Source organism: Archocentrus centrarchus, chromosome 10 (genome assembly GCF_007364275.1).
Source record: "Archocentrus centrarchus isolate MPI-CPG fArcCen1 chromosome 10, fArcCen1, whole genome shotgun sequence".
NCBI lineage: Eukaryota > Metazoa > Chordata > Actinopteri > Cichliformes > Cichlidae > Archocentrus > Archocentrus centrarchus.
The window spans coordinates 3,696,358-3,710,626 of record NC_044355.1 but is presented as its reverse complement, the minus strand read 5'-3'; the positions used below and the strand labels follow the sequence as shown (position 1 = coordinate 3,710,626).

The window sequence follows — 14,269 nt, the reverse complement described above, 5'->3', positions numbered from 1 at the left end:
CTCAGCAGTTATCTTGAAACCCGTCTGGTTATTTTTTTAGGCAGTTATATTTAAACCCTGGAAGTTTGGCTGCCTGTAGAGACTTCAATTCAGGAATCTTTGAGTGCCATGTCTCTCTCTTATAATGTCACTGACTCACAATATAGATGGACCCTGAAAATAAAGCCTCTTAAAGTCAACACGCTTTCTGAGCAGTCGAACTTTTTCCTTAGTCTTCTATTAGCCCTTCAACTTCTTTTTTTAATTGGCACAGCAAATACTCCTGTCTGAGCTGACCGTAGTCTGCCGTGTGTGAGTGACTTCTCATGCTTCTCTGTATACTGTGGGCTATGATTATGTTTATTTTGTAGGGAAAAAATAAGCAGCGCCACGACTGTCATCTAAAGCAAGCAAGACTGTGCCATTTTAAGACTGCATGCTATGGTAAGAACCAGGGGCGGAGCTTCTGGAGGGGCTGGGAGGGCGGCACGACCCCGGCCCGGGGCTAGAGGGGGCCCGGATGGGAGAGAGGAGGGGAGAATAAGATTTCAGGTAGCCAGGCCTCTGTCACGTCCGAGGCGAGGTGGAGAAGGAGGGCCCTGTCTTGATTATATCGCAATATGCATGGCACAATGTGCACAGTATACAACCCACTATACATCACCCATCATTCATGTTTTACACGGGGGTTTTAAAGGTTGCCACAGTCAGGACTGAGTCATGGTTGCTCAAAACTTTACAAGACCGACTGACTTTAGTGATGTAGTAGGTGTAAAATATTGAATAAGATGTTGGACTGCATGACTGGCTTTATTTTCACTCTAAAGGCCGTTTCACACCGGACGCGCTGCATTTTTGCGAATAAATCGCCCTCATAAAACGCACTGTGAAAGAAAGGAAGTCGACATCAAACGATGATGTAATGAGGTTGTGAAGTTTTTAAACAAGAGAAGGAAGAAACAGATTCTGGGTTCATCCAGCTCATAAGAAAGCAGCAGCAGGGACAGTTTCATGGTTTGATCCAGGAGTTGAAGCTGCATCGCGGCCGCTTTGGCGCATACTTCAGGATGTCAGTGGGCAGTTGTTATTGGCAGAGTTGGGATCACATGTGAGGAGGCAGAGAATAATTTCAGAAAGCCGACTGACTCAGAACAGCGTGTAGCTGTGTGTCTGAGGTAAAATTGTATGAGTTTACTGTTCCCAGCTGTATATTCAGTACATTGGTGCGCGTTTTGAGCTATGAACTCGCATGTTGCTAAATGCAGCGCTCTGATTGGTCAGATCTGTTTGTGCGTCTGGTGTGTAAAGGACCGGACGCGTAAATTCCGTGCGAATGTTTCGTGCGTTAAAAACATTCTTCGGACTCGCCTGTTCTTAATGCAGCCGTTCACACCAACCTCGTCATTTCACAGGACGAATTTGCAGCATTTATTTTTCGGTTCAAGGTCGATTTTTCTGAACAAACAGGTCTGACCAATCAGAGCGCTGCATTTAGCAGCATGTGAGGTCATAGCTCAAAACGCGCACCAATGTACTGAATATACAGTGATATGGGACAATAAAATCATAATAGTTTCCCTCAGACACACAGCTACATGCTGCTCCGGGTCAGTCGGCTTTCTGATATTATCCTCTGCCTCCTCACATGTGATCCCAACTCTGCCAACAAGAGCTCAAACTGTCCCACTGACATCCTGAAATATGCGCGAAAGCATCCGTGATGCAGCTTCAGCTCCGGGATCAAACCATGGAACTCTCCCTGCTGTTGCTTTCTTATGAGCTGGATGAACCCATAAACTCTCTTTCTTCCTTCTCTTGTTTAGAAACATCAGGGCCTCATTACATCATTGCTTGATGTCGACTTCCTTTCTTTCCCAGTGCGTTTTATGAGGGCGATTTATTCGCAAAAACAGCGCGTCCGGTGTGTATGTAGGTTACACGACAAGTTCACATCCGAAAGATTCGGAATTTCATGTCGTTTTTACGCAACGCATCCGGTGTGAAACGGCCTTAAAGGCCTTAAGTGGAGCATTTTTTCGGACTAAGCTAAGATGAGTGGCATTTCATAACATACACATTCCCGCTGTTCTGGGCATGTGTATGTTGTAAAATGATGTTTATTATTTGGGTATAAAGGGCCCGGTCATTTGCCCCGCCCCCGGCCCGGCTCTGATTTGTTCCGCTAGTGGTAAGAACTGTTATGCATTAAGCTCAACATCTCGGCTGATTTTGCATGCAGCCCTTCCCTTTTCCTGACAGCTGTAAATCCTTCTTTGCTTGGCCAATAAAAAGCAGGAGGGACTCTCAGCAGTCCCACTTTCGTCTCACATTCAGCATCCTTCTGAAGACATGTGGGTACAGGCCACCGCTCTGCTGTTCTGCTGCTGCCTCTGGCCAGCTCAGGCTCAGAGAGACAGGGGTCAAAGCAACTGGGACCCACCCATCACATTCAGCACCAAGGCAAAGGACTCGTGTACCATGCTTGTCACCGGTCAAGGGGAATACACAAGGCTGAGGCTGTCATGCCGGGGCAACAAGCAAGCTTACTGGTGCGAGTACAGGGGCAAACCTCAGACCTGCACCGCTTACAACAAACATCCTCGACACTATTTTGTTCAGATGATGTGGAACCTGAGAAAGCTGGACAATGCCTGCCAGGCACCAAGAGAGATTAAACCTCACATGTGCAGGAAGGCAACTGATGAATCTCAGATGGTCTTCTCATCCTCCTCTTTCTCCCAGTCACGAGCAGAGGGTTCTTCCAGGAGACCAGCAAATATGCAGCCTCAACCTAGACCGCCAAGGCCAGCTCCTACAAGACAAGCTGTCGCAAAATCCATTCGAGAGCCACAAAGAGTAAAGACCACTCAGGAAACCAGTACTCAAGCACCAACAACACCTCCCGTTGAGAGCAATGCTAAGAGGATGGCTCGGCAGCACTGCTGGAGATCGCTGCAAGGCATCTGCTCGTTCTTTATTGGTTTGTTTCGTAATTAAAGGTGAGCAGCAGTGCTGAGCCTGGTAACATGCAACACTTGTTATATTGTTTTATGACTAATCCAAGAGAACTGTGGTAGAGTGAAGCTGTTTAACCATTTTTTTGTTGTTGTTGTTCTTTAAGATATTTCTGATGCACCTAATTTTCAATTTGCATATTCTCATGTGTTATATTCACAGCTTTACAACTCTAATGAAGACGACTTGATGTCTGGCTCAATCAGGTTGGACATTCTAAACAAGGAGTTTTTTGGTGTGTTGTGAAAGAACTGTAGCACCCTCTGCAGGGTAAGCTGTGCTATTACAGTGACTTTCAAGTACTTCTCACTGAAACCATTAAGAACCAAGCTGGAAGAGCTTAAAGGTCTGACTTTATTACATAATAACAAATGCTTTGCATGAACAGCCTGTACTGAGTGGTTCTGCTTTAACATGTAATGTATTTATGTTTGTAACTTCAATATAATCTGCTTGCATCAGTAAATATTACCTTGAAAAATGTTGGGGTAGAGTTTTATTTTGCTCTGGCCTCCATGCTGGTGTATTTGTCAGAAATGTATAATGAATGTGAAAATGTTTTGTTAAATAAATAAACATTTTCAATCTTTGTGTTGGTTAGTTTCGTTTTACTGACACCTTCTGGATTCAAAATATTATTTAAATAAAATGCAAACAGCAGCATTATTGCAAATGGTTTCTCTACATACATATACAGTATCATATTTTTAAGCTATAAGAATAATCTGCTGTATATATATATGTATGTGACCATTAGGTGTCGGGCACTTTGAGACCAAGTTCAATCAGTCAGTGATCATCTGGCTCCTTTCAAGATATTTCAGGTCATTTTATCTTTGGCGTTGTGAACTCACAGATGGTCTTCTGAAGGTCTTAAAAGACTCGAGGTCATTTGCATATGCTTAAAATATGAATTTTAATCATTCTAAAGTAGGTGGGACTTGATGAAGCAGGCAATCTGGTGCAACAGATAACCTTTAGTCCTGATATCTCAACATAAGTCTTGTGAGTGCTTACAGTTATTCAGATTCATAGACGCTGCCAGCAAGCTTAACACTTATGTCAGCTGTGGTTTAACAAAGTCTTGGCAAAGTGTTTATAAAAGCCTTTTCTTGTATATATTTTAAGGTGATTTCATTTTCTATCAGGCATGTCATTTTAAACCCCCATCTTTTTCTTTTTTTTGGTAGTTTGATGATACAAGTGCCAGGTTCAAAGTATTCCTAATCTATTCTACAACTCAAGAAATGTTATAAGCTCTTCAGTCATGCTGTGTGTGTGTGTGTGTGTTTGAGTGTGTGAGTGTGAAGGGGAGGGCTGATTATGCGGCTGCATATTGGAATCTGCACATAAAGGCAGCACCCGGTTCTCATGTGTAACGACTGCAAACCAAAGTTTCTGTAAAGGCTTCAGGTAAGGGAAGGCACCACAACTTCAGCTGCACTTTGCTGATAACTAATCTGCCAATATTGTATTACTATATTTGGGATATGCTACTACCTTTATGTTTTTATGACGTGCATCCTGTGGAATCCTTGCATATAATTATTGTATTTCTGCTATAGGCTATGTATTTTACTAGATTTATATCATCATTATTGTAATTTTTCCATCTTTGGATTTTAATTTTTTAAATCAATGTTTAAAACAGTTTACCTCTGCCTTTTAAATTTTAAAGTTTATATGCTCCACACTTCTTCAATATTATATTTAAGCAACCATTTTTATATTGTTTGATGCATTTTTCATAATTTTCCTAATGCCTCACTTGAAACTGTCTTGAATATACTGTACAAAAACCCCTGCATGTCATTTCGTGGTGTCTGCATCCAAAAATATTCCCACAACAGTCAGCTTTCATTTGAAATGTTGGTTTAATGAAGGATTAAAATGTGTCTTTGTGCAAAGGGAAATGAAAGGGTTTTAAGGTCAAATATCTAAATCTGACTTAATCCTTTGGCAGGTCGTGTTCTACTGGTTTCATGGCTCTCCTCACCAACGTCACCATTCTCCTGGTCCTGGCTTGTATTTCCCATCAGGTGATGCTGGGTAGCTGCCAGAAAAGCCATGGACGGAAGGGACGAGGCATGGACAAAGGACAACGCAAGGAAAGGTCAGAACCAAAGGTGGGTCGCCAAACTAAGTCTGTCTCTGCACAGCTCATTAAGGGCAAACTGGTCACCAGAGACAAGTCAAAGTGCAACTGGGCTGCAACAGGTGAGGACCTCTTCATCCTCAGCATCACCTGCAAGAAGGAGGACAGGAGCTTCAGCTGCGAGTATATAGCGAGACCAGCTGCTTGTCCCCAGTACGTCTCCAATGTTAGACTTTACTGGAAGCAGATTGGCAGGGCGCTGAAGAAGCAAAACGATCTCTGCCAGGACAGCAGCGCTTTGGTCAGGGCGGGCATGTGCAGAAGAGCTGCCAGAAATGCTCATTTTAGACTGCATGCTACACAGAGGATGAAGACTTCCCCACTGTACATTCCACCTTCTCCAATCAAAGCTGTCAAATCCTGTCAGCCTGGTAACAGGAAGCGAGCAGAGGAGTTCTGCAGCGACTCCTGGTCAAGTTTTTGCACTTTCCTTTTTACCATGGTGCAGGATTATGATTGCTGAGACAAGAACTGAAATAGTTCACACGTGTCCGTTATAGATGCTTCCTGCTTAACAAAAACATTCTCAGTGGATAGTTTTGATTTATCTGTTGGTGAGAAATTTGTTCAAACCAATTTAGACATTAATGTAAAGATAATATGCAGAATATTAGTTTCCCCCTTTCCATTTCCAATTCTGTAACTTGTAATTGCACTTGGGTATGTTTTTCTATTGTAGCCATATTAAAATGACCTCTCCTCCTCAATATAAAATGCCTGTCTTTGTAAAATAATGCCACACATTTTCTGTCTTTTCCAAATGTGCACAGTCCTGATGAAGGCTTTTCATGGGAGGTTAAATGTTTGAGAATATCTGGTAACAGACAGTAATTTGAGCCAGAGGGAGTGTGATTTCTACAAACCTCAGCCTGCATACTTAGACTCTGAGAGGCCTCTGAATCCGCACTCACTGTGTGAAGCCATAAAAACCTCACACGCTGAGCTTGCATTATCGAAGGTTTCCCGTGTCTAAATAGACAAGATCAAACTAACAACAAAAATATTTAACAGGTTGAGCTGAAGAGTTCGGGATTATTTTTGGCACTTATGATCAGTGGATGTTCCCACACTTCAGATTCAGTCCATTCATGCTGTACAATAACAGCAGCTTGAACTAAGTTTACATATTTGTACGTATTGTAAGATTGTCACTGTTTGCTTTGGCAACGCTGTACTGGAATATGACATTGCAATTAAATTTATGAGATAATGAGCAGCATAAACTAACTAATGAACATTCCTGAGCAATTTGTTTCCTTTTCTTTTTTTTTACTATCAGATTGACTTGGAAACAAAAGGGTTACCAATTAAAATCAGTATAATAAAACCTTCCGCAGAACAATTTAAGTTGTACTGCAAAAAAAGTCAATTCTGTTACACTGACACCTAAAACAGAATGCATGATTCCAAGTTTATCCTGTTTGGTATTCCTGAGGTTAACAAGCCAGGCTCTTAGTAATTTATTCCACTTGATTTAATTTAAATGATGCCAAGCTGTTTTAGATAGCAAGACAAAGACACATGGTATTAGAACAGCAAGAATCTGATGTTTCCATATGAGCAAGCACTTGGTGACAGTGGGAAGGAAGAACCTCCAGCAGCACCAGGCTCAGGGTTGGGCAGCCATGTGCAACAACTGGTTGGGAGGTGACAGAAAAGAGCAGTAGAGAGAAAAAAGTTTGTAGTGCAGTAAAAACACATTTTGGACTCAACTTGAAAGAAGTGATGTAAGCTATAATGTTAATGATATTTAGAATCCCCATATACCAGCATCATTTCCTAAATGTTGCCAATACAAACAAAGGCAGGAGAATTTTAAGCAGTTTTAAAGACTAAAGACATTTCATGAAAGTTTGAACTACCTAAAGTTTGACCTTATTTGACCTTGAAGACAAGGTCAGAAGTCCAAAGAAATATGATATTCAGAGTTCCCATATATCATTCCCTATATGCCTATAAGTTATCAATACAAGCAATGGCAGTAATAGTTCTATATAGCATTATTATAACGTTGACCTTCAGCCCAATCTATGACCTTGAAACTGATTGACCAGAGGTCAGTCGTGACATGATAGTTTAAATCTTTATACAGTTCATTCTATGTGTTGACAATACACACCACACTAGTACAAATCATAGTTTCTAAGTTATAAGGCTTTTTAAAATTTTGGACCAGTAAATCATGAAGTTGACCTTGAAGACCTCGGTAGATGTAAGCCAAATTTTAAACGATTATTAACACGATCCCGCTCTACACCTCTGCAAAGCTTTATCAGCTGTAAACGTTTGGAGCTGTTTACAGACAGAATGACACTAACAAAAACAACCTCCTTGGTGGAGGTAACAAACTATGGGAGAGAGCAGACAAAACATAACGGCAATGCAACTATGGCATATATATATATATATATATATATATATATATACACACATGGTTAATATTTTAGGCATACCTAAAAGTTCCAGCCAAAGGTTCCAGTATCAATATTTTCCAGTCATACACAGCTCTGTGAACAACAGAAGATTCTTCAGCCACAGCTGCTCCAAAACACCAGAACACAGCAGCTGGAAGACGTGCTGTAATTTTAGGCAGTGGAACGACGTTCCGTGATGACTTAGTCTGCGTCTCCTGCTGAAACATAATGGTTTGCCCACAGCTCAAACCCATCAAGTTCAGAGTCTCAGCAAGTTGCATTCTGGGCTTTGTAGGAAATCTTTTGCTAGTAGATCAGACACACCAAAATAGTTTGGCTGGATGTAAGCCTATCTAAATTAAAAAGCAGCCACAACATCACTGCTGGAATGTAGTGAATACAGAAGTATAAGGATTAGCTTTCCTTGAAGCAGGACTTTAAAAACATTCTTGAAAACTGGACTGAAATTCTGATGAGCAGCTTTGAAATGTATTAAAATGCCAGAAAAATGGCTCTTTAAGTTATAAGCCATTCTTCTGGCAGCTTTGTACAGTAAATTAAATCATTTGATTAAAAAAATTCCAAATGCAGTATTTGAAGCTGATGAAATGGGTCTTACATAGGTACCAACTGTCATTTTAAATGCAATCAAGCTGTGAAAAATAATACTGGGAACACAGTAATGCTGCACAATTGCGTATAATTTCATTATACGCCAATAAGCAATCATTTTCCTGACCGACGATGTGTCTGCTTTAACCCAGACCCTTTTCAGAAAGCACACACAGCCTGTTCTAGTTCTGCACTTTCACTATTGTGACAGCATCCAAAGAAAAGACACAAAATGAAATCTTTTCCAGCAGTGCTGATTTATTTTTTTTATCTCTGTGAGTGAACAAACAGGGGTTACACATTTGCATAAAAGCTTCCAATAGCAGTGTTTTTTATATGTTTGCTGCACTGTGATTTCTCTTGCCTGTGGTATTTCAGAAGCACGGCATGCAGCTCAGTTGTGTATCTTGATCCTGTGGCGTAGGTGCAGTAATTACAGGAAATGAAGATGCACGTTTTCAGAGGAAAATTAGAGCTAAAGACATTGTGTTTTTCAGGTACCATTTTATACCTTGTAAATATAATTTTATTATTCCTCATTCATTCAATTAACTTCGTGTTATAGCAAAATAATAAGATCATAAAGTAATGATAAAATTAAATAATAGTAATAATAAAATTATATTTACAAGGTATAATGTGATACCTGGAAAAAAAAAAATCAGAAAGACATATTTGAGAAGTCCTGTTGAGTGATTCCAATTATCAGAAGTGAGGCCTTGCAAAAGTTATCAGCACCCACCTTTAATTTAAAACAGCTGCATCATAAAATAATGTGCACAGCACTGTGCAGAAGGGAAGAACTTATGGGTGATGCTGTATGTAACGTGTTTATACTCACAGACCTCTATTTATTCCTTTAAAATTATTTGACCAGTGTTTATGTTCCATCCATCCATCCATTTTCTTCCGCTTATCCGGGGCCGGGTCGCGGGGACAGAAGCCTAAGCAGAGAAGCCCAAGCTTCCCTCTCCCCAGCCACCTCCTCCAGCCCATCCGGAGGGACCCCAAGGCGTTCCCAGGCCAGCCGAGATACACAATCTCTCCAGCGTGTCCTGGGTCTACCACGGGGCCTCCTCCCGGTGGGACATGCCCGGAACACCTCACCCAGGAGGTGGCCAGGAGGCATCCTAATCAGATGCCCGAGCCACCTCAACTGGCTCCTTTCGATGTGGAGGAGCAGCGGCTCTACTCCGAGCCCCTCCCGGATGGCCGCACTCCTCACCTTATCTCTAAGGGAGAGGCCAGCCACCCTTCGAAGGAAACTCATTTCTGCCGCTTGTATTCGCGATCTTATTCTTTCGGTCACTACCCAAAGCTCGTGACCATAGGTGAGGGTAGGAACGTAGATCGACCGGTAAATCAGGAGCCTCGCTTTTACGTTAAGCTCCCTCTTCACCACGACGGACCGTTGCAGCGTCCGCATCACTGCAGAAGCAGCCCCGATCCGCCTGTCGATCTCCCGTTCCCTTCTCCCATCACTCGTGAACAAGACCCCGAGATACTTAAACTCCTCCACTTGAGGCAAGAACTCGTTCCTGAGCCGGAGATGGCACTCCACCCTTTTCCGGCTGAGGACCATGGCCTCAGACTTAGAGGTGCTGATTCTCATGCCAGCCGCTTCACACTCGGCTGCGAACCGTTCCACTGCGAGCTGGAGGCCCCCCCGTGATGAAGCCAACAGAACCGCATCATCTGCAAAAAGCAGAGATGTGACTCTGAGGCCACCAAGGAAGAAGCCTTCCGCCACCTGGCTACGCCTAGAAATTCTGTCCATAAAAATTATGAACAGAATCGGTGACAAAGGGCAGCCCTGACGGAGTCCAACACCCACAGGAAACAAATCCGACTTATTACCGGCTATACGGACCAAGCTCTCACTGTGGTTGTACAAGGACTGAATGGCCCGCAACAATGGGCCAGACACCCCATACTCCCGCAGAACCTCCCAAAGAACACCCCGAGGAACACGGTCGAATGCCTTCTCCAAGTCCACAAAGCACATGTAGACTGGTTGGGCAAACTCCCACGCACACTCGAATATCCTTGAGAGGATAAAGAGCTGGTCCAGCGTTCCACGACCAGGACGAAAACCGCATTGTTCCTCCTGAATCCGAGGTTCGACTAACGGACGCACCCTCCTTTCCAGCACCCTGGCATAGACCTTACCGGGGAGGCTGAGGAGTGTGATCCCCCGAAAGTTGGAGCACACCCTCCGGTCTCCCTTCTTAAAGATGGGGACCACCACCCTGGTCTGCCAATCCAATGGCACTGCCCCAGATCTCCACGCGATGTTGCAGAGGCGTGTCAACCAAGACAGCCCTACAACATCCAGAGCCTTCAGGAACTCAGGGCGAATCTCGTCCACCCCAGGGGCTCTGCCACCAAGGAGTTGTTTAACTACCTCAGTGACCTCACCCCCAGTGATGGTCAAGTCATCCCCCTCATCCCCAGACTCTGCTTCCACTACAGAAGGCGTGTCAGTGGGATTCAGAAGGTCCTCGAAGTATTCCTTTTTGTGTTTATGTTCACAATTAATTATTCCTACTGTTTTTTTTTAAACCTTTGAGGTTCTAAATGTCTTTTCTGTATTAGTGTAAGAGCGTCAACAGTGAACAGTTAGTTATTAAAGTTTATGAAGACCAAAACAGCTGGTAAGATAAATCAGGTGCCTTGTAACACAACTCCTAACAAATGTTTGGAGTGTCTGCTATTAATTTGATATGTGAATGGTTATGCAGCCAAAAGCATTCCCTACTAAGTGAACCCTGTGTAGTGTGGGCTTACAGGTGGTCTGACTGCCTGTACCTGCTCCTGATTGGCTGAGGGACGTAAGCCTTGGTCAAACTGAAAGTATTCAAAACACACTTCAGTACTACTGCCACAAAGGGGATTTGGCACTGTGTGTGTGTGTGAGTCCAGCTTACAGGCTCATATGAATGCCTTTGTATATGTGTGTGTGCGCATTTGGGTTATAAAGAGCTTTAGGGTCAATGGAGCCAAGATTGCAAAGAATTGAAGGGAATTCAAATAAATACCAAAAAATGGCACTGAAATGAGACTGATGAGTGAGGGGAGAAATTTTTTACATGTAGCTGGAATTACATAAACTAATCTCAGGAGCATAAGCTACATAAAATATGTAATTATTATCAGCCCAGATTGGAAAGCCGTGTCATTGATTTACAGTAAATTATCAAAAAATGACTGATTATTTCTTTAAAATGTAAGAATTAAAAAAAAAAAGTAATAACCAATGTGATTTAGTAAATACAGGCAGGACATATGCACACGAGTACTGTTTTTGTAAGGGTAATTTGATTTTGCATAAAGACTCTATGCAAAATATTTTTGCATCAAAACAGGAGAGAAAACGTTAAATTAGTGAAATATTCAAAATACTGTGATTGTGTTAATAAAAATTAAAAGCCTTGAATGTTTGAGTTGATTATTAACTATTCAGAATAGTTTTTTGATGCAATTCCAAATAAACTCCATGTAATTTTATTCAGGATCTCCCTGCATTTTAAAGTGATCTGACTCAGAGCAGAGTAGAGATTTGCCAGAAATAATAAAACTTACAGCCACACCACACAGTGACTAGAGCAGTGTCACTTCACTATTTTTTGAGCTTGAGAATGAAATGCAGCACCAGAGGCTTGCTTACAGCATCTTCCTGCAGTGGAAATGACCATCGAGCATAACTGATTTGTGACAGTCAGGCACTGGCAAAGCAAGAACTTTGTTGACTGTATCAAACACCAAGCTGTGGAGCGTTACAGTGATTAAAACAAAGGCCTTAAATTGCACAGTTCAAAGATGTGACATACAAAAAATTGGTGTAGGGTTTACATTGCACATGGGTACCTATTTTCTTCCTTTTAGTATACTAAAGAATTTATACAATACCCATCAAAATTTTGGACGTGTGTCCTAACCTTTGACTGGTACTGTACACTGCTTCAAAAACCTTAAATAAAGGAACACTTTTTAATCAGAGTACAGCATCAAGTCCTCCATCTCCCCCAGGATGGCACATCAATACGTGCCATTATCAGAAGGCTTGCTGTGTCTCCCAGCACAGCCTCAAGCGCATGGAGAAGATTCCAGGAGACAAGCATTACTCTAGGAGAGCTGGGCAGGGGTGTAGAAGGTCCTTGACCAATCAGAACGACCGGTGTCTGCTCCTTTGTGCAAGGAGGACTGAGAGCACTGAGCACCGCCAGAGCTACAAAATGATCTCCAGTCGGCCAGCTGACCAAACAATGAGGGAAAAAAAAGACTTCATGAAGGTGCCCTGAGGGCCCGATGGCCTCGAGTAAATGGTAAATGGACTGGTTCTTATATAACGCTTTTCTACTCTGCCTGCGCACTCAAACTTATACAACACGTTTACATTTACCCCATTCACACAAGCACTTCCATGATTGATTAAGATAAGTGCTTTTTATTATCTAACATTCACACTCCAGTGCTTGTGTCAGAGAGCAACTTGGGGTTAAGTATCTTGCCCAAGGATACAGTGGCATGCAGCCTGGGGTAGCCAGGAATCGAACCTCCGACCTTCCGATCAGACCTGCTCTACCTCCTGAGGTAAGAGCAGGTTCACCCTGAGCACATGTGACAAACATTAAAGGCTATGGAGACTGCCATCAACAGCCAGCAGTGCTAAATACTTATTATATAACTGAATGATTTTTGCAGTGAACAGAGTCTGCAGCGAGAACAGGAGCCTCTCATAACTGGACTAGTTCTTATATATTTTCTACTCTAGCTGAGCACTCAACACATTTGCATTCACCCATTCACAGGGGCGGACTGGGGAGAAAAAGTGGCCCGGGAGTTCCTGACAGACTGGCCCACTATATATATATATATCTGTATGTGTGTGTGTGTATACTGTATATGAATCTATACATGGCATGTAGTGTATATGACTTTTATTGTCATATGGACAATATTACTTCCAGCAATAATATGATTACAATAATACAATAATATGGCATAACAAAATAACTAACAAACTTAACAACTTGACCCTGACAAAATACAGGGGAAAAACAACTGGAAAGCTACTGAAACCTACATTGTTCACTCAGTGAGTAACCTCTGCAGCAACCGACTCTTTTCTGCTACACCATCTATAATTTTATCACTCTCCAGCATCTTTAGGACATCTGTCTGAGTAGCCATGAGCATGAAAGCCTCAAGGTGCTGTTGTGAAAGAGAAAAAGGTCTAATGTCTCTGGTTTGGGTCTGGTGAAATACTCAATCTCTGATTGATGGGCATCTAGGTCTTCCTCTTGAGTCACATCTCTCTCTGTAGAATCATCAGATTCACTTTCAGCCTATAAATAATTAGTAATTGTTAATTGAATTAATAGGCCTAAAGAACAACTACACAATCAGTAATAATACTAATACAAAAGCAATAATTAATGATATTAGTAGCTGGTATTAGTGCATCTTTATGGCAATGCGGACTTATTTTTTCACGTTTCAGTAGTGTCAACAGTGTCGCGGAGGGATCACATGATGAGTTAGACCCCCTCAGCAGTGTCAGTGTGCAACTGTCGTCTCTCTCTTGACTTGTCACTCATGGGATACAAACAGGGAGATGTAATTAATGTGGCATTAGTATGGACAAGGCTTTTCCAGTTCGTGACTACTTGTATTAATAAGTGAAACAGCTGCTGTATGTTTTCGTAGTCCGGCCCGGATTTTCTGGGACAAGATTTTTTTTTTCTGATCTCCGCTGCATGCCGTCAGCCCGCATCAGCTGGCCGGCATGCTCGTTCATGTGTTTACAGGCTCATTCCGCGACCGCGCGCTAAGCAGGTTTGCCTGACTGGAGCGGGGGAGAGGTAATAGGCACCGTTAAACAGCAGCGTGACTATGGGCCGGGGCCGCAGTGCGCGGCAATGGCTCCTCCACGGACTGAGTTAAACAGCCGGCGGCCCGGCGGCCCACTAACCCATCAGCCCACCGGGGAAATCCCCGGTAGTAATGTATGCCAGTCCGCCCCTGCCCATTCATATAAGCACTTCCTAGCTAGTATTCACACTCTGACAGTTGCATCAGAAAGCAACTTGTG

The 14,269-nt window shown here is 42.6% G+C and overlaps 2 protein-coding genes across 2 annotated transcripts; both read left to right on the top strand.

Moving 5' to 3' along the window:
* Positions 1-2,127: 2,127 nt before the first annotated feature.
* On the top strand, positions 2,128-3,491 carry fgfbp2a (fibroblast growth factor binding protein 2a). The gene is made up of 2 exons (XM_030739849.1): positions 2,128-2,978; positions 3,157-3,491. Exon 1 carries the CDS (start codon positions 2,329-2,331, stop codon positions 2,974-2,976), a length of 648 nt encoding a protein of 215 aa, XP_030595709.1. The 5' UTR covers positions 2,128-2,328; the 3' UTR covers positions 2,977-2,978; positions 3,157-3,491.
* An 870-nt stretch (positions 3,492-4,361) lies between these two features.
* On the top strand, positions 4,362-6,130 carry fgfbp1a (fibroblast growth factor binding protein 1a). Its single transcript, XM_030740081.1, has 2 exons — positions 4,362-4,407; positions 4,958-6,130. Exon 2 carries the CDS (start codon positions 4,977-4,979, stop codon positions 5,610-5,612), a length of 636 nt encoding a protein of 211 aa, XP_030595941.1. The 5' UTR covers positions 4,362-4,407; positions 4,958-4,976; the 3' UTR covers positions 5,613-6,130.
* Positions 6,131-14,269: the final 8,139 nt, after the last annotated feature.